Source organism: Tinamus guttatus, unplaced genomic scaffold (genome assembly GCF_059628265.1).
Source record: "Tinamus guttatus ecotype Peru unplaced genomic scaffold, ASM5962826v1 Tinamus_guttatus_pri_ptg000197l, whole genome shotgun sequence".
Lineage (NCBI taxonomy): Eukaryota > Metazoa > Chordata > Aves > Tinamiformes > Tinamidae > Tinamus > Tinamus guttatus.
Genome location: NW_028288731.1, coordinates 92571 through 113994, shown reverse-complemented (window position 1 = coordinate 113994; position 21424 = coordinate 92571). Strand labels below are relative to the sequence as shown.

General features: G+C 41.4%; 1 protein-coding gene across 1 annotated transcript in view; it reads right to left on the bottom strand.

Annotated features, from left to right (window-relative positions):
- AGAP1 (ArfGAP with GTPase domain, ankyrin repeat and PH domain 1) overlaps positions 1 to 21424 on the bottom strand; it is a 254411-nt gene that overhangs the window by 166061 nt on the left and 66926 nt on the right. The window contains exon 7 of the mRNA XM_088523675.1: positions 5324 to 5451. Coding sequence (XP_088379801.1) covers positions 5324 to 5451 — 128 coding nt within the window. The remainder of the gene's footprint in view (positions 1 to 5323; positions 5452 to 21424) is intronic.

Here is a 21424-nt window from a genome sequence, read left to right as displayed (position 1 = left end):
ACAACAGGATATCCTCCAGAGAAATCATCTCTGGCCACTGCTTGAGGAGGAATGGATGCAAGGTCTTGCATCTAAAAGGTATAAAGGATATTAAGAGCTTCAGGGAGTCAGCTGGAATAAATTAAGCCATGATCAAAAGCACAAGTTTTATACTGTATGACAATGTGCCTTTGGTTTTAGCATCTTCTGTTTTTGGAGTGAGGAGGGAAAAGCATCTTTCTCCAGTGATATGGAAGTCTCTTGGAAAATGCTCTCATAAGGACACATTTTTCTTCACTAGGTCCTATACAATATTTTTACTGAATGTCCTATTAACTCAGTCTATCATCTGAAAATATTACCATTGGGAGTCCAATTTACTCAAGCCATGTTGGTCATATACAACCACATGTTGTATATTATTTTAGAGGAAACTGTTTACTCCTTGCCTCAGCATAAGAGAGAAATCTTCAAGTGTGCTGCCATGCTACTGCCCCTGTGCCTGGGACACAAAACTGACAGCAGATTTGAAGCATGGGCCTAGGCAAACACTGAGATTTTGGTAAGACTAGCTTTCCCTCAAAACACCAAATAGTCTGCTCTGTTTTCCCACATTAGCACTTTAATCCCATCCTTTAGGACATAGTAGAACTTGGCTCTATCAGAAGCTTTAGCATTTTTCCTCCTTGTAACTGCAAGGTAGAAGACAGAAACAACAGCTAAGGAAAAACAGACAGAGCACCAAGAGAATCTATTTGGCTTTTTTTTTTTTTCTTTTTTTTTTGACTGGCAAAGTCAAAAAAAAATCTCTGAAGTTTAATAACGTTTCATTAATAAAACGCGTCAAGAGACTTCATTGCTATCCTGGCAGCAACTGCTTTGCAACACTGAAAGATCACGTCTGGACCTGAAGAGAGAGACCTTAGAAAAAGATAATAGTAGGTGTAAACACACAAACAAACAAAAAACCACAAGACTGGAACTGTGGTCAAGTGACTATAGAGAAAGGAGGAAAGCGTAACCTACAGATGCACTGAGCTTTAACATTTGAATTCTGAAGAAGGTAACCACGTGTATACACACACAAGCAGTGTGCAAAACTACACAACTGAGTGAAGGGGTTTTTTTTTTTTTTTAGAAATTATCCTGTAGATAGAAAAGCATCACAACATATCTTACAATGGTATGAAATATGGGGCTTGACCTTTATTCTTGTTTTACTGTTGCACAGAAAAACAAAAACCTTCTTCAAGCAGAACAAAAAACTGATTAAGCAGTGCAGTCTCCTCTATTCAAATGCCCAGATATTTCCTCAGAATAGGTCACCCTAAATGTTCCCAGACTGTAATGGTGCCTCCTATTCAGTGCTTATCCAGAGTCAGGATCCATATACGGTAAAGAGATGGATGATTAAACGGACTGCACTTTTATGTATTATTTTACATATTGGGGCAGTCTTGCAGTATTGTGCAAGCACAAGCACCACATTTACAGATTTTCAACAGAAAAGAGCGAGTTATCTCATGTGACAGCAATATTTGAGCTATAATTTAGTAATACATATATTAAGCTCCCTACCCCTCTCAGGTATAACTCATACCTCTTAAGACAGTGAAGCCGCTAACCAATAAACGCTTTTCTTTGGGCTGCAATCCACATGTGTAATCACAGCAGAGGTGAACCCACACGCTTTCGTCATGCCCGGATCTAGCAGCATGGAAGGTGGGGTGTTGAAGACCCCTCTCCACAGAGGGCAGAGCCCCTGTACTACAGGCGTACGTAGTGAAGTACAAGCGTACGCGGCAAGACAACCTGGCCCTGCAATCTCTTCTCACCACAGAACAGCAGCACAACTGAGCTCCAGGGAAAGCAGCAAGTATGAAAGTACATGGAGCCCATGGGTTTCGAAGAAGTCTAGTCACTGGTAAATATTCCTTCATTTCACTTTCAAAGCTGTAGCCCACCAATATGATGGCACTGCTGGGTGCTCCTAGGTAGAGGCCTCAAACCATCACGCTCATCTGACAGGGGGCTTGAACCTAAACAGCAGCCAGGAGGTTTTAGGCACACATTCAGGTTACCAGAAATAGGGTACATCACTCTGGTGCGTGTTGAGCTCTGGCAGAGCACACAAAGCTGAAGGCAGTGCCCACCTGGGCAGCCTCGTGACTTCTGCAACTGTGACCTCCACTTCCAGGGCCTGGGCAAAACCAGGAGTTACTTGCAGCTGTTGGTATTAGCACTAGTCAGCATCTTAAACTGTCAGTATAACCAAGAAACCCTTCTGCTATGCCAAGAGATGCAACTCCACAAGAGCACTCCATGCCCACTGGAATGAGTTCAGGGAAAGGAAATGCCTTTATGGCTTCCTGATGAAAGCAGAACTTGCACTACTTTGAAATAAATCATCACCAAGGTCTACAAACATTTCATACCTTGAACGACTGGGAGGAGTACGGGCAGAGTACAGAAAGTGGGAAAGAGGTGGAAAAGAAACAAGGAGGAGACCATATACAGAAGCAACTGGACTTGTTCCACTCTTTTTACGTGCATTTGTTGTTGATAACAAAAGTAGAGACTATGCTGTGATTTCCTATGGCCCATTTAGAGTTCCTCAGGGCAGCAAATAACACTTTTTCCTCTCAAAGCAACTTAGTCCAACTCTTAAAGTGTTCAGAAAGCCCAGAGAATGACCTGTTGACAAAAGTACTTGTCAATGCACCGATCAATTGGTCACTAGTAGGATATAAGCCATATTGCACCATCCTTGTTGACAGAATTAAAATAGCTCTGCCCATCAGCAATCATGAATGATATCCTAACATTTGATAAAATCCTTTGTATGCATTTTGTAATGCGCTGAAAGCCAACGTATGGATGTAAAGTACTTGACCAAGCATCATTGATCCCAGTTATCCAAGGTTTCGAAGCAGTACCCACACGTAAACATGACATGCATGCATCACAAAAAAAGCCAGACAGGAAAGGAAAACAGAAAAAGCACCTCCTTGCAAGCACATCTTTGGAATAGGAAACCTCTTAAATTTTGTTAAGCAGCTCTGTGGAAATACATGGATAAAAACATAGTTATCCAAGAGGATTTTCTGGCAGGATGCGTTACCTAGGTGATCATCACCTAGGGCTCCTGGACATTAATATATTCATGCATCCAGACACACAGACGAGTATTTCATAGCTTGAAAACTGAAGCAATCAAACAGAAGAGCCCTTACGGTATGAAGTCTTAGAATCTTCTCTGAAGTGTGTAAAGGGCTGAACTGAGGAAGGAAACACTTCTATATTTTTCCTCCAAAGCCTGAGCTCATGACTGCAAGAGTCATCTGGAGGGTTTATGGGACTTGAATCACCACAGTGATCCAACAACACAAGCACCTCATTTTGTCTGAAGTCATCTGTAAGGACTGCCTCTAAAAGCCTTCTTCACTCAGGTATGAAACCAATCTTGGATGAAACTGGCTGAAGTTGTCATTGTCACTACTAAATATTTATACCATATGCTAAAGAAGGTATAAAACAAGCAAGGTAAAGAACTGGCAAGAAGTTTGCTGCATAAGCAAGGAACTACTTTTCTAGCATTTGGCTTTTTCCTCTTGATTTTCAAAGTGAATTTGGGTAAGAACCTGGACAAGCTCCAAAAAACAAGAGGAGTCACCTCAACACAAGACAAAAAGATGGATTGGCTTGTACAAAGCATGCCCTCACCTATTTAGAAAGTCTTGAAAAGTCCTATCAAGATCAGAGTAAATTAGATTCTCCTTGAATCTGAGATTCCAATCAGCAGTGGAAATAGTGTCCCTGGTTCTCCACATATCTGTGGTAGCCAGTTCCCTCCCTCCCCACTGAAGGAGACTTTTCTTGGTACCAAAGACACACGTGACACTGAGAGGAAGAAATTGTTCCACATGAACAACTGTTATGCACAGGCACCCAGAACTGCCAGAGTTCTTCAGAAGAAAACTCAGGTACCAGAATTCTCAGTGTCAGGTTGGTACCCAGGTTCGGTTCAAGGTAATGAAGTCCAAGACTAAACTGGCATCTGCTTCTTCAGAGTTAACATGGAAATTTTCACTAGTCACAGAAGTAGAGACCAATGGTTATCAAAACAACAGAACAGGGAGTCCTCTCATATAAAGCTAAACAGAGGGCCTTCAAAAGACAGTCTAGCTTATCAAATAATAGAAATGCATTAAAAACAAGCAAGCAAAAAAAAAACCCACAAGTGCTTCATTACAGTGCCTTGTCAAAAAGCACAGACATTTGCAGTGGGGGAAAAAATATTCATAGCTTGAACAAAACCTCATACAGGTGGCTCAAGACTGCAATGTAACTTGAAGAGAAATCATTGGCAAGTTAGTTTGGCCTAAAGAGCATGCCGAGAAAGCTGGTGAAATGCTGGACATTTCAGATTGCTGTGGCGGAGACACTGGTAATTTTTGAGACACTGATAATGAAGAAACTGGGCCACAGTTCTGGCCACAGATTCTAAGAACAAACATGACAGCCCTACATCTGCCAAGAGCAGGAGAGCACGGTGGGAACATGACCCGCTTGGCTTCAAAGGTCTCTGATCTGAAAGATGGGTCTCGTACAAGACCAAATCGTGCACACTGATCGTGTGCGCTCACTTGATGCTGAAAAGCAAAGGTACTGGGGAAGGATATCACCATAGAAATACAAAGGCCAGCATTAATATATATGTGGGTAGAAATTACGTATATTAGAAAGTTTTGATGAGCCAGACATTTTTTAAAAAAATACCATACCTATGGCATCGACACCACAAGCTTTTCCTGCCACACACAAGAGGGAATCATTTTTTGCCTTTACACATAGTATCTCCAAGTCATTAGCAACATACATCATCATCATTAAAGGGGAATCATTTCAACTGAGCATAACAGAGAGAGATAATTAAAATTGCACCCAATGGTAGCAAGTAAAGAAATTCAAGCATGCTAAGTGTCAAGATATACCAGGTACTACTAGGCTCACAACTGAAAGAGAATAATAACCGAGAATGTGGTATGGTAATTTTAAAACGTAGAACCGCAATTCCTGCTCCTGTAACAAGCAGGCATCTGGGAGCAGCAGGTTGCTGGGCATAATCAGCGCCATCAAAGAGGGACTGAAAACCAAACCACTTGACCGCAGCAGTTTCTTAAAACAAAGTCAAGCCAATTAAAAAAAAATAGTGCTTTCAACTGACACCTTTTAGAGAAAGGCCAACTACCCACCAAGCAGCAAAAAAAGCAATGGCATCATATACACTAGAAGAAAAAGCAACCTCTCAGTTCCTTTTTCAAGCACATGCTGTATTCTGTACCTGGCTGATATGTACAGCAGAAACCTGGGCAGAGCACACAGACGAGTGACTTGGAGAGTTCGGTAAGGATTTGCAGGGTCCAATTGAGAGCTGCTGCTTCTTCCTTGTTGCAACGATCTTCTGAGCAACTGGAAGGAGAAAAACATACAGGCAAATAAGCCACAGGGCACACAAGTCTAGTATTATTCAAAAAAAGCACAGGAGGACCCAGATAACAAAGAACAAGGCGTAGGTATTAAATAGTTTTCCATTGTCAAAGTCTGCACCAAAAAATGAATGTAATATATCTAATTAAGATGACAGATGGTGATTTTCTGTGATGAGCTCACTAGTCATCTGCATGCGTGGCTCCAGCTCTGCTCTTCACATGGATGAAACTGCCCCAGATACTTAACTCACTGCCAGTTAAGCATCACTGAATTGATAACATCAAAGCAGGAGGGGAGGAGGCACACAAAACATGTGCTCACTTAAATTTTAGAGAAGTTTTCTACAATCCCTTCAGAAAAGCAGCATTTACCAAACACAGAAGGGTAACAGTCACTATGTCTTCATATACAGGTTAACAGACTCATAATAAGATTGAAACCATTGATCTGAAACACAGCAACTCATATACAGCTCCTATAATTTTTCAATTCAAAAACATCAAAAATTATTTCACAAATTTGTTCTGTGATGCACTGGAATTTTACTTCATTCTGCTACTCGGTTAAGGCCTTTGGAAAAACAAAGTGATAAAGACTTAAAATCCCTCGCACTTGATTTGTACATCTGATTTTCCATGGCCTATGTCTGTTGAGAAAAGTTTAGAGTTATGGGCAATATGAGATAGCAAGACATTAAACACTATTGTATACAGAATAGGAAGGGCAGGTGTAACAGGCTGACTGGGCTGCATTTGTCTGACTCAGGAGCACAGCTTATGGCAACATTATTTTTAAGTGATGAGATGCATTATATAGAAAGAAGATCTATAAAAAGGGGTTAATATCATGTTGCACATGGTTATTTGTACATATTTATTACTTCAAGACTGAGAAACTTTATTTTTCCTGTTTAACCACAAACAAGTTGAGGTTGGGAGGGACCTCTGGACATAATCCCAGCCAATTCCCTGGTCAGGGAGGGTCATCTGGAGCCGATTGCCCAGCACAACGTGAAGTTGGATTTTGAACATCTCCAAGACTGAAGACTCCATGGCCTTTCCAGGCAATCTGCTCCAGTGCTTACGCACTCTCAGTATCTAAAATCCAGATTTAGCCTGGTATTGCCAGGGTGTACTTTCAAAATAGGCAGAGATATTGTTTAGCAGCATAAGCACACAATTTCTTCCCAAATGAATGCAATTTTAATAACGAACTGGTCCATGGCTTATGTTTTTCATGTAAATGAATGATGGCATAACTGTGATTTAGTGAGAATACATCATATAAAAAATGGCTCGTATAGATGAAGCAGCAGCTTCATTAGTTACATCCCACCTCCAATAGGCCCCTTATCATCCTGAAAGGATGATATCAATTAATTTATCTTCCCCTGGCATATTGATCATAACCTTCATCAGCTAATCATGTTTAAATTACAGAGGAATATCGTAGCACTCTGTCATTTCAGAGCCATCGGTTTATTGATCTGGAGTCTGCAAAGCCATACGTTAGAATATTTTAGGACGCATTAGCGACTGCAAAGCTAAGGTCAGCTTTTAGCATATGCACATGGATTTGTCTTTAGCACATGTGGGTAAAGAGCTAAATGAAGACCAAAACGGAACTAAAACCCCACGAGTGCAATCCCAGCAAAAGCGCCCACAGTGAGGAAGATCCCAGCACCAACTGCACAGCTGGCACCAACGCAACCACGGGCGAGCAGCACGTGAGGTAACGACTCACCCGGCGAGCCTGGATTGTGGGAAGGCAAAACCTTGGGCTACAGCCACACAGCTTGGCTAGCGGGATGACTGGCCCACTAATGGAAATCCCCTTCGGAGCTGCCAAACCTTCCCAATTCCTCCTCCATTTCGGCGACGGGCCTGACATCCCCTCCCAGCGCACGGCGCTGGCTGCCTCTCCCCCCTCTTCATTAGGCAGCCCCCTCTCCTTTGAGGCGCCCGGCGCCTGCTTTTTTTTGCCTCTTTCATTTCTGCCGCGTAGCCGGCGCTCCGTAATTAGGTGCCGTTCAATATTCAAGTGCTGGGGCTACTTGCCCTTGGATATTAACGGCGAGCCAAGCTTCAGAAGTGTCTAAAGGAGTACCCTGACCCTTCAAAGTTGGCAACGTATGAAAGAGGCGACTGATCATCTGCGGGGCAATCGCTGGACTGTCAAAAGACCTACTGTGCTCTTTCTAAAGCTACCTTGAGAGGCAAGATGAAACCTAAATCTTGCGTATCAGAAGTCAATAAAAGGGGTTCAGCACATATCTCCTCAGCAGTGCTGCTGCAAATTCCCATTTTCTCCGTCTTCTATGGCGGAGAAGAAAGCCCCCCAAACACACCAAACTTTAAATGGTCGGCACTGAAAAGCCCCACAGATCAGTTGATTCCTGCTGCTGCCATCCTCAGACACAGTAGTTAAGGAGGGAGGGGAAAAAAAATCCACAGTTAAATGGTTGGGTAACAAGATAGAAATGCACTGCAATTATAAGAGCGTGCACGGGATCTGGCCAGAAGGCTCACGCTAATGACTGGCGAGCTCTGGGAACTCAATGGTTTTCTAGGACCAGGTGGGGCCTCTGCCCCAAAAAAATATATGGCAAGAAATACCTTCAGGAATGCTTGGTGCAGGGGGTGGGTCAACATAAGCACCTTTTCACTGTTAAGAAAAGCCACGTAATGCACTTTGCTGACCAGTTTAATACCATACGTAGAGTTCAACAGCTTCAGATTAAAACTAAAGTGTCCATCCTTGAAACATGCCTGTCCAGAGGAAGACCTACAGGTAAAACAAATCTCAATTGCCTTCATATAGCAGCAAGGCAGAAATAAATATTGGGTTTGCCCTGGAGCTTTTCAGGTTCTGTCTCACCTACATGAAATTCTTTAACATAAACGTTTGCTAAAATACATTTCCAAAACAAATTACCACTGACTTGCTCTGCACAGTGAATTTCAAAAATAAAGACACTGGTAGGTATTTTAATTATCTTCAAATCAATTGTGTTCTCCCTGCTTTTGTACACTTAAGCTAACAACGTCAAGAGTTTTAGTGCAAGTCATCCATCTATAGAGAGGAAAGGTGAAATAAATTTATTGGCAAAGCCTAAATGCCTTCTGCAACAAGCAGGAATCCACTGGGGGCATCTGAAGCGTTACAAACCAACAAGGAGGCAAGCTATTTGCAAATATTAGTCTTGGCAAGAGAAGATTTGTACCTATTTCCTGTATATTTAATTTTGCAAGCTGGAATGACTAAAATATATTTTGCCTCAAAGTTGCATCAACTAAGAGCCTGCAAATTTTCCGAGCTGTAGGAAGCAGCAGGTTTTTGTGGCAGGACAGCAAGCCCTGGGCCTGAACGCCTCTTCCTTTGTGCCTGACCCATCTCACCAAAGTGACATTAACTTCCCACCACGACGCTGCTGGCTACTCTGAGCATCATCCTCTCCCCATTTTGTTTTGATAGGTCCTGGAAAACATCTGGAGGTAACAACCTCACAACCGTTGTCTACCTAAAAAGCAACGCAGAGTTAGTGCTCTGCCCTTTGCACTCATTTGTAGTAAGGAACCTTTCAAATGGTGAAGGGGAAGACTGTATGCATACAATACCTGTCAAATCCCATGGTATTTCTGCCCTTCCTACTATTAATCCAAGACTCTGACACAGAGTCCCCTGGTTTGGTTAAAAACTGAACCATCTCGAGCTTCCATTTATTCGGACACCCACTGGCAGGGAGTTTCTGTACATGCATTTAAACCGCATCCTGCAGAAGTCTGGGCCCTTAACGCCCCCCCGACAAAAACTCTAGCGCGTTAAACAGAGGAGACGCAAAGTGGAAGAAGCAAAACTGATACAACAACAACATCATGTTTTAGGCCGCAAACAAAAAAATTGTTCTGCCCGCAGGTCCAGCTTGATGACAACGTGATTACTTACGTCATATGAAAAGGCCTGCCCAAAAAGCAATGTACTGCTGGAAACAAAGGCAACTCACAGCTTGTATTTTTACTGCAATTGCATCTTAGCTTAATATTCCATGTTTGCAATAAATAAACCTTCAATAAAAATATATTTATTCCACAATTACATATTACAGGCACAGCAGTAATAACTACAAGAGAAAGAACTAAATGCAAATGTTTCTGAAAGAGAAACATTAATGTAAGCATCCACTTCTAAAGCAATTCGGTCTGTTATTTTAGATTTAACTTCTAAGCTAAACAACTTTTTTTTACTACTCATTTTAAGGAGACCATGGTATATTGCGTACCATCTATAATACCAAAACAAGTAATAGACTACCTTCTATTTGGGCCTGCGTGGACAAACCACTAACTCCAAGCTCACAGACGCGTTCAGGGGAGTGTTTTGCCAGAAGCAGCACATGGCTGGAGAGCCGGAAGCACCAGGCAGCTTGCGCGCAGCATCGGGAAACCATCACAGCACTGCTATGCTCTCATGGCCCTGCTTTGCTCAGCACTCATCCATCTCATTAATACAAAAAGAAAATAACATCCTCAGAAATCTTACTCATTTCCATTATTTAAGAGCTTTTTAACCAAATCTTTTCGGAGATCTAGTTTCATGCACGGTCCAATTGCCAGAAATTTCTTTGGCTGTTTTTAACTCTGGAACAGGTGTCCCGTAGGGTCATACCTGGATAGGAGAGTTTGTAATCTGCACTGCACTCAAACGCATTTAAGGCTCTAACAGGATAACTGTTTCCATGGGAGTACGAGGTGTGCGGGTACCTTCATCTGACCTTCTCTGTAAAACGGCCAAACACCATCTGGCCAAAGCCTGCCATGTTGGGCACCAAAACACATTGGTTAACAAGTCTTTATTTATTTCATTATATTGATAACTGCATTTTTATTACTTGACCAAAACACTCCTTCCCTTAAAGCACCGCTTAGTCACACCAAAGAGAAAACCTTTGTTTTGTTCTCATCTCTTTGTACTCCTCAAGCACCCAGGCTTAAGCAAGGAAGAAAGTGTCAACAGAGCCACCAGCTTCCAAGGAAGCAAAGTTCTCCACGTGAAATATCCCTCCAAAAAAGATCTTCCTGCCCTCCCTTCCCTGGCACATACCCCAAAGCTGCCTCCTCAGTGACACCACCAAAACTGCTGCCAAAAGCCTCACTGCAACCCAGGAAAATGAAGTGACTTTGAGAAGCACTGACTTCTTCCCAAGGCAGCTTATCTTCCCCTATGTCCCCACTATTTTTTTCCGATTTTGACAGCTGAATTCCAGGTCTACCAGCACTACACAGACTTTTGCATTTTCCAAGTCTCTCATCACAAGTAAAAATATCTAAGGAACAATAAAATCCTCCTTTGTCTGTGAATGGATCCACTGGACTGATGGCACAGCAGGTTGCTGTCATCTTTTTGGGATCTATTTGCACACTGAGCTAAAACATAGGCCAAGCTTATTCAAGGTAACTCCAGGGAGAGCTTCAAAGATGCTCCTGAAATAAGAGAGACCATTTGTAATATAGGATTCAATTCTGATCTGCATTCTGTTTATCTCTTTGTATTAAAACAAATTTATCTTCATTTATGTCTCAATTATCTCAGGGGGTTGTTAATTTGCTGGAAATGAAGCTATTGTGTAATTGCTCCTATTAATTGGAGGGTTTAAATGCCAACTGCAATAAATAGTTTCCTTCAGGATGGAAAAAAGTCAAGTCTGCTAATGGTAATTTTGGAACAGAAAAAAAAATGCTGTAACAGCCAAATACACAAGTAGGAAGCTAGAAATATGGCTTGTATGGAAAATAAGATACAACACAACAAACCTTATTTTGTTTTGTTAATTCATATTGGTCTTCACTTTCTGTGATGTGTGAGGGTTAAGATTTTCTAAAACTACATGCAATTGCCTCATACGTCCATTTTTAGCCTTCAGTGAATAGGCTGTTGCACTGCTCAACGGCAAGTCTACATGTCTGGCGCGTTACTTTTTCTACCAAATAAAATCATCAATTCTATCTGTGCAAAATTACAATGCAGATAATAATAAAAAAATACACTGCCCTAAGTCTTCCTTTAAGAGGACGTCCATTGATAGAGCAAAGGGGCCCAAACCCTGCATTTTCTAACAAATTTCATTTCACAGTAATTCTAACTGGTTAAACTCAGGGGCCAAAGCCTCATCATTCTACATATGCAACATAAACCGTCCCTCACGGCTCTACCCTAACACATCAGGATGCTCAGGAAACAGCTGGCCGAGCTGCAGAACTCACAGCAATGGGCTTCCAAAACGCCCAGAAACATATGCCATTTCTTGCTGAACAGACTGAGCACTACACAGAAAAGCTGCAAATTGTTACTCCTTGGACTCAGGCTGCTCAAAAGGCCTTGAAGTTGCATTTTATTTCCAAGCTCAACACTTTCACTCTACTAAAATTGTAACTTCTCCGATATAAAGAGTTACCACGAATCAAACTATTTTAAATTGAGCAGCATGAGAACTGCACGCACAGTCAAGTGAATTTTATACTGCAAAAGAATTCCACCATAATCAAATTCACCTACCACGGGCTAATTTAGCTAACATTTCTGAAAGCTTTTAATACACTTTCCTTCAAACTAAGTTTAACACTGCACCTCAACTGTGCCTTTGGCTTTTAGCAATGTTTCTGTTAAAATTTTAGCCTTGGGTCTTAGAATAAATGGCAGTTCTTTTTACCAGATATGGAAATACAGTTATGTGTAAGGCTCAGCATTCAATAGCTCAAATCAATGCCAATATAATTTTGTTGCACAGGTAACAGCATGATTAACTTAGTCTAGTGGTTGATGCAAATCATAGTCTCCTAAGGTAGACAAATACACTCATAAATCCATGAGACAAACTGGATAGCATCTGGCATCTAAAATATAAACGGGGAAAGAAAATAACAAAACAAAAAATATGTTCTCTTTGCAACTCAAACAGTGGTGCAAATAAGAAATATGTGGCTTGAAAATTTCTCCAGCAAGCGCGTTTTTTTCTAAGATAAAGTATTTCTAAGATAAAGCTTTTTTGCACATTGATTTACTCTATCTGTCAATCACAAAGCTATGTTGGTCTTTCTATTTAAGATGAGATCAAGTCATAAATCCTCTTATTTCCCCCTAAGAAGTAACATTTTAAATTAAAAGGTTTAAAAAAAAAAAAGTTGAAATACAAGGAAAAAATTTCAAAACTCTGTACATTCCACTATAACAGCACCTAATTTCCGTGTTTCATACCTGCCCATAAGTAAAGCAACTGGCTTTCTAATTACATTTTCAAAACATAAAATTGAATAACGTACCTCAAACCTGTGCTCAATAATTTCAACCATTGACAACTCATGTTATATTCGCGTTTTGAAGTGGCTTAAGGAAAAACTTGTTTCCTGTTAAATTACAGTTTAGCAGACAACTTTTTACTTTCTAAAGCATTAGGCCTGTCCTAGAAGCTCACTGATATCACACAGGCAAGGACACAGACTGTGATGGAAGCCTTTTGTTCCATCAGCAGGTCCGTGAGATATGCCCATCACTCACAGGAAAAACAACATCCATTTATGTTAATGCAGATCAAAAAATTTAATTGATTTGTGCCTCATTTCACAGAGGAATTTTGGAATCTTCCATAACTTAAAAAGTTTCATTATGCAGAAAGTTTTGATTATCATCATTACCAACAACAACAGAGAGAGAGAAAGGGAAAAAACAGGCTTTTTTTCCTGATTAAAGTTTTCCAGAATAAAAATTCCAGGTGTACTTAAGATATCCAAACTTCTCTATTACAGTACTGATCCAAAATACACCCAAAGATAAAAATTCTCTGCATTAAATTATGACATAAGTGTGCCAAATGTACAGAAAAACAACCCATATGCAAATACAGCAGAAGTAACATTCACAAGATGCACAAATTATTTCATCTGGTCTGAATTATAACCATTACTCACCCTCTAGATCAATACAGCAATATTTCGGGATATACAGGGGAAAAAAAAAAAAAAAAAAAAAAAAGGAAGACCTAAATACAACTAAACTAAACTCCCTGGCTGAATGGCTTTTTGTCCCTCAAGACAACAGTCGCTACCTTGCAGGAATGCTTATTCCTGCGAGAAGAATATTACCTTTGGCTTCAAATCTGCTACTTTAGTAGTTCAACTTACTGTTAATCAGACTGCTGTTAAACTCTTCAGTGAAAGAAATCCTTTCCAAAATGCTTTCCACAAAGCCAAATCCTCTATACTAGTGGCTAAATTCTGTATTTGTGGTCTTTATGTGCATTTAAGTTGATGTAGAGAAAAAAAAAAAATTAGCAACCCACCAGAGCAGAAGCATCATATAGCATTTAACATAAATCTCTCAAAACATATAAGCCCCCCCTTTGCACTTTAATCATTTGCTAACAGTTACAATAAGATTGTATTAAAAATTTACACTGCTCTACTTAATGCAATTTACCTTCAAAGGTCCATTTCCAGAGAATGAATCCAAATGATATAAATGTCGAACACTTGATCAGATTTATTGCACTGAAGAATATTTCTCTTGATACAGATCTGACGAGTGAAGGCTAATGGCTTTAGTTTTATTACTTCTTAAGCACTTAATGGGGAAATTTAGACATTTTCACAAGACTAAGCTTCAGCAAGAACGGCACATTTGCAAGATGACAGCTCAGAAGAAAGCTCGGCAAGCTCTTTAGAGATGACCAGTTCAAGAGTTATTAATGGAGAGATTAGCAGAAAGTATTTATCCGGATCATTCTTCACACAACACTTGGGCCTGTGTGTGCCCATCTTCCCACGGAAATGGGAAAGGGAAAAGCAAGCTTCTAAGAGATTGCCTGCAGCCCAGTTTGCATGCTGCATGCATTGCCAAAACGCAGAGCTCCCCAGAAGGATTTTTTTTTCTTTTTAAATAGGAAAAAAAAATCCCATTAAATTCCCCACATTAATTATTTCTCTTTAAAATTAAGATTTTAAAATAATAAAATGATACTGCTACACATAAAAATAGTCGCCTGAGCACTGACAAATTTTAGATTTTCCAATCTCTTACCTTTCCCCTTTCAGCTCATGTTTTCCATAAACACAGAAACTGTTTTTGAAAATACAATGAAGTTACGCTTATCTGGAAAGTTTTTTTTTTTTTTTCCCCAACTTGAAAGACAGCCAAGACTCCTCAGATTTCAATTAATGTCAAGGTACTTATCCAATCAATCAACAAGGGCTATAAATTTCCTATACGTCTCCTTAGTTACGCTATGGCTCAGCTTCAATATAAACATACCTTGGCATAAGACTGTAAATTAGGATGCATAAGACACAGGCAACTGTATCAGTCATCAGCAGGGGCATAAATGATGAGCACAACTCAATTATATATATGCTAAACTAAAGCTGATTTACTTCTCGCAGTGTTTTTGGCACGGAAGTATCGCCAACAGCAGCAGCATGCAACATGTCTTGGAGTCTGCAGATAGGACTTGCAGCCAGTGATGACCCGTCTCTGCTAATGTTAATCAGTTTTAAGCACAAAATCCAATTTTCTTTGGAGAGAAAAAAAAAAATGTTTTTTTCTCAGCAGACACCAATTACGTTCCTTTGGTAAGGGCAGATAGGCAGGTGCTTGGGTTTTTCAAGCTCTAAGTTCACAACCACTTTTGCAACTTTGCAAACTATTAGTGACCTGCCTGTAGTAGCACGACGCTCCAGAAGGTTTCCAAGTGCTCAGCAGCTCGTGTACTGGGAACTTTGGGGATCCATTATATTGGAACTGCGAGAAAACATGTATTTGCACATTTATTAAGAAGAATGGTTTTCATTTTGTGGCAAACAGCATCCCAAATTGCTCATGAGGAGAGGCTGAAGCCAGCAGCACCACCCAGGGGATGCCCACGCAGCCGTATGCCCCATGTCCCATAGTCTCATCCCACTGCTGGGGGACAAAATTACCACCTCGTCTGCAGGAGCAGCTATGCTGGAAATTAAGGCTTCAAATGTGCATATATATATGTATAGGTAGAGATAAATAAATTGGACAGTGCAAGGTCTTCCTATTAATGCAAGATTCCCTCCTATTAGGGAAAAATGAGAATACCATGTCAACAGTTTTTTTTTTTTTTTTCCCCGCCCCCAGCAAAAAAGGATGCAACAAGAGCTGATCCTCCTGAGCATGGGAATGAATTTTGGAAGACAAGTGCCCCCAGCCGCCCTGGCTTCCTACATCCCCCCCCCGGCACTCAGGGGGGGCTTTTAAACCTTGAATACACAGGGCCTAAGCCCAGAGAAGCAAGCAGCCTCCAGAGGATTTGCATATGCATATGGCTTAGCTGAAAGGGAGCGATTTGCAATGCGTTTCAGAAGCCGCTTTTGAAGAGCCATCTTCTCGAATAATAAACTTTGATGTTCAAACCATGGCTTTTCCACAACAGAAAGCATTACAAAAGGATTATGTTTATTACACACGTTTTTAAATGTTTGATAGCTCCGACATAAAAGCACCCCTTTCTTATATGGCGAAAAGCCTGCTAGTCTCTTAAAGCAGGTGTTACCGAACACACCCATGAGCGGGCAAAAGTTACAGAAACTAGACTGAGAGTAAGGTAATAGAATTTGAGAGAGTTTTTTGTTTATCTTACAACTTAGATGAAAGCTTCAGAGTGCAATAGGTTAGGAAAAAAAAAAACAGAAGAATTTTTCCTTTGAAACCTCCGCTGACAGTGTCTATGAAACACCGAGGCAAGAGGTACCTTTCAGCAGAGAGCACACCATGGTCTTTTCCCAAACCTAGTTTTCTTGCAAGAACCCCCAGGCTCACCAATGCCCAACTGCTTGGGTCTCAAAGTCCTTATTTCCTACCCCAAGCCCAAGGTTTTATTTCCAGCTTTGCTCATAGCGCCCTGGTGATACCCAGATCAGCTTCGTGTTATTCTTGCAAACTATCCGTTTTTATAGCAAGAACAGGGAAGGGGAGGATGAGATGAGGGTAGTTCCTTGCATCTTTCTGGAGACGAAATACTTGGCAGGTTGCTGCTATTCCTTGATTCATGATCGCTAAACCAGTAAAATTTGGTACTACTAAATGTCAAGTTAAATCCACAAAAGGCAATTAAGAGCAGTGACCAAGGGATAACGTATTAGGCATAACCAGTGACAGAAAGCTTTAGTTGCTTGCTACTGCCCTCTGCTAGAGACGTGGTTTGGACAGCTTAGCCATGAGGAGTATGTATTGTTGTGGGATAATAGATGACATGTTACCACTTATTATTACTTCATATTACTTATGAAATGAAAAACAAAAATGTAAGGTGACTAATACCACAACACAGGGCCCAGCAGTACATAGCAGGAATGGCAGAGAACTAGGCATGGGGCAATCTATCCCCAAAAATACAGCACTGAGCTCCAGTTTAGGTAGGCTTAAAATTAATCCGGCACAAGAAAAAGGTAAAGTGCTTAAAGATATAAGTAGTAAGCTGCCACTAAATGGCTTAGCCTCTGGTGAAACCCTTTTTGGTCCTTATCACACCTTCCCCTCAGCTCAAGCATCCTCTGTTACAGCAACATTAGCAATTGCAAAAGTGGGGCTAGAGCATCTGGCTAAAAAAGATACTTCTGTTTTAATCCCAGCGTTTGACTACATCCACTGCAACTGGGCACACTCTGCAGCAGTGCTCTTCCTGGCTACGCACCAAGCAAAGGCATGCAATGGGTTTCCTCTGCAGGTTGCTTTGCTTAAACTAAAAAAAAAAAAAAATGCAGAAATTGCTGCTCTTTTCATCTACCGCAAATGCAGCATTAGAAATTTTAACACAGGAATGTATTCCATAATTGAACCTCTGCCAGCCTAACTGGATATTTATCAAATTCCCATTTGCTATTTCCTTTTCCTCTATTGAGGATAAGGCTCTGCAAGATGCAAGACAGAATTAGTAGCAGCAACTTTTCCCAAGGTGCTAACGCAACAGCAACCCCAACATGTAACAGAGTGTAAATGCCTGAATAGGTTAGAAATAGAAATATAACCACAGGAAAATGAAAAGCATATGTCAGTATATTCAAAACAGCCATTTATTCAGTGAGGCTTATCTGCAATAGCTTGGATTTTAAAAAGCAGTAGCTGATTGCTATCAAACTAGAAATGAATTTCACTTGGGACTTAAATGACAGCAGCAGATACCAGATATTCCCACAAAAAAGAGCAGAGCCTGCATCTCGGAAGAAAAAGCAATTGTACTCCCTCACAGCAGTGTTTATTTCTATAGACCCAAACAGAACTACAAGGTAACTGATGACATCACTAACACATATGGTTCCAAGTATTCGTTAAGCTTTCAATAAAGGACAAGCGGGTACGGTGGGACAACACCATCAAATAATCACAGTTTAATCATGGCACTGAACACATAAGGAAACGAGAAAGAAAACACCCACAAGGAAAACCCCAAAGCCTGCGTTAATCACTATAGAAAAAGCAGAAGACACTACATCAGGAATTACTAGGTTTCTCCCTCTTACAGGGTTTCATCCGCTTCAGTTTTTGGTAATACAGGAAAATAACACTTATTTGTTTGCAAGACATTCCGCGCGTGTTAACACCATTTTATACCCCAAAGGGCAGCATACGTGACCCTACGAAGCACACTCACACCTCTTACCTTTTTAATTCCACTGAAAAGCAACTGCCCACCAAAACACCATGATGCCTTCTGACCCGGCATTTATTTTCAAGTTTGCATTAAGAGCGATCAACCTCCTGGACCAATCCACAGAAGTTCCCAAAACACAAGCTCTGCTAACAGATTCCCTCGTTTTTAACCACCCCCCTGCCTCGCCACTTACTCTTTTGACTAAATATCTCTAACTCTTCTAATTTGGCTACACAAAGCTCAGAGGAATAAATCAGTGCAGACAATTTATAAAGTGTCTCAACACCTATTTAAGCTTCACTATTTTTCACACAACAATAGCAAAGCCAAGAAAACTGTGCTATGTACTTGAAAATAAAGAATTATTGGGTCTAAATTCATTTATCAGAAGTCCCTGGCAAGGCAAATGGGAAGCCAGAAGAGCCACAGACTTCCAGCTTTGCCGTTCAAGCTCAAGTGCAATATGTCTGCAAATACTGTTCATCAAAATAAGAAACAAAGTTGATGTTAGACCAAGGGCCAAGCTCTTCTTCATACATCTAAGAAAGTAGTGTCAAGCTTCCCTAAACTTAGTGTGCCAACCATGATTGGAGATAAAACCCATAGCACACATACCCTTTAAAAACTAACCATCACCCAGGCTCTGACCTTTGGCAGGGGGCCCAACCTCATCTCTATTTCTTTTCATCCACTCCAGAGCTAGAAACTTTGCAAATACAAAATCCTAAAAAAGGATACACTTAAGAGAAGCATAAGTTGAAAGCACATTCCTACGACAAGGCATGGCTTGATTTTAATATCAAAACTAATAATGCAAGACACTGATGTTCATATTCCTTTTCACATTTAATTCAATAAGGGGCATTTTCTCAGTGTGCCATAGGATTCACTGTGCCGCAGCACAGAGATCTGCTGTTACCAAGTCCCCCCAGCTAATACCAGAGCAGCGCCAAGGGGTCACAAGGCTGGAGGAGCCTGGTACAACATGGGGCTTCCAGGGCAGAGCTTTAGAGCAGAGAGAGGAGCTGGGGGATGACAAAACCAGGGAAAAACATCAGATCTCCAACAAAAACAACGAACTGGGGGGATTTTATTATATAACTTGAGACAAACCCCAGAGCACAGTGGAGTGGGGACCTCTACCTGCATCCGCAGGGCTGCAGAGACGCGTCAGTTCACGCTGCCCTTGCGTCTCCCCTCGCACTTCCCGAGGAGCCACGACGCCTCCCCCGCCTGCCCTCCCGCGCCTGTGTACTGCTGATCCAGGGACTTCACACGTTTTATGGAGTGTGTCTTATTGCGGGCCTAAATGGTCTCTTCGAGCAGTGTATTAGTTTTATGTCTATATCCTCCAAAGGGAAGGGGTGTGTGTGTGTGTGTCTGTGTGTGTGGAGAAGCCGGTACCACAGCCGTGCTTGGTCACGGCGACATTGCCCCCTAGTGACCCGTCGCTCAAATGCAAGAGACAGAAACCCCTCGCCAGAAGCCATGGGGCACACACAAGGCCTCCCCAAGCAAAGCGTCCAGGAGAGGCATCGTGGTGAAGTGGGGAGATTCATCCCTTCAGCGTTTATTTTACATTTATTTATAGAGTCAACGGGTCCCTCAGCTGAACGCCTCAGAGGTGTCGCTGCTCCAGGCTGAGCAGGAATATTAATGGCAAAAATATCATCCCTTTTGTTTCTCCCATTAAAATAAATAAATAAAGGAAATAGCTGGACCAAATCAAGCCAAAAAGATGTTTCCTGGCATCACTGTAGCACTGGAGGATGTTAATAAATAAATAATTTATAAGGCTGATACAGTCCGTCTTTGACTAGTCTAACTAATGAGTAATCAGAGGCGCACGTTGCTTCGGATACGGCGCCGTCGCCACGAGCGCTCTCCCGAAAGGTCACAGCTGCATGTTACCCAAATCAGAGTAATTACAGGAGCCAGGGGACCTGCTCCCCAGGCCCGCGTGGCACGTGGGCCTGCGCGGCGCCGCCGCTGCCGCCCAGCGCGTAGCCGCCTTCGGTCGCGTCGAGTGCGCGAGTGAATATTGCCTCTGCCTCAAAATCTGTCAGCCTAACAGGGCAAAGACTTTATCTTCTTCCCATTAGGCTGATTAACGTTTCTTAATGAAAATGCGTCTATAAAACCTGACTTGCTAATACTGATAGCAAGTGACAGCATTTCCCTCCAAAGCAGATGCACAAGAATTAATTGACCATCTCCCCATGCCTACATGCGGAAGTTAAACTTCAAGGTATCCCTTTGAAACCAATATGTTATAATGGAGTTACCTATTGTTTAATTTGCAAGATAACAGGCAGGAAGAGTTGCAAGAAGCAGAGCTCACAGCCCAAGCAGCAATGCAGCTCCTGGCATAGCAGTCCAGATCCAGCACAGCGCATCTGAAATTCCCACTTCAAGCTCTACAACACTAATGGGCTACAGCCATACATGTGATGCCCACACCAAAACTTTCCGTAGAAAGATGCAACTATATTGCCCTTCCATCCTTAGCAAGCATGCTACCTAGGTTAACTGTAGCTGTAGCAAGAGATTCAACAGTGAATCAGAACGATGGACTCAAACCTTGCATCGCACACTTGGTGATGCAAGCCACACCAGTGGCAAAAGTTGGTTATCTAGATACTTGACTATTTACCTTTTCATTGCAATGTAAGAGTTATATAGAGAATAGTTAAGTGGGTCAGAGAAAATCTGAACAACAAGCTGGCAAAGGCATGCAATTATGAATACATCATGAACAAAACTAAAAGCAATTTTTATGCATTAATGGTACATCAAGCTGATTCAATGATTTTAGCCTTAAAATCATTAGGAAGGCATCCTGGGGCAGTACGTAGTCATTACAACACTGTGCTGACAAGAAATATTAAAATGATAATTTCCAGTGTCATTGATAAAATCCATTGTGATAAGCAGCAGGAGGAGAAAAGCCTAATTCTTAATGAGGAAACCCAAAGCAAAGCCACATAATAGTAAGACTTCTTTAATTCTTAAAACATTTCCCCTATCCAAGAATTTCCTGTTCCAACAATCAAAAGCTAAAAAGGAATTTATGGAGCACAGAACCTGGAATTTCTTGCACTTCCCAGTGAAACCAGTGGCTCCTCCTGCAGCTCCAGCTTTAGAGAGTATCCAAGACCAACACCAAGTGGGCAACTTCCAAGGTTAAAAGCCCCCTCCTAAGGCATTCAATAACCTGCTTCACTTTTGAGTGCAAACTTTTAAAAGAAACTACTAACCATTACCTCACAGCATGTCTACACTTACAAAATT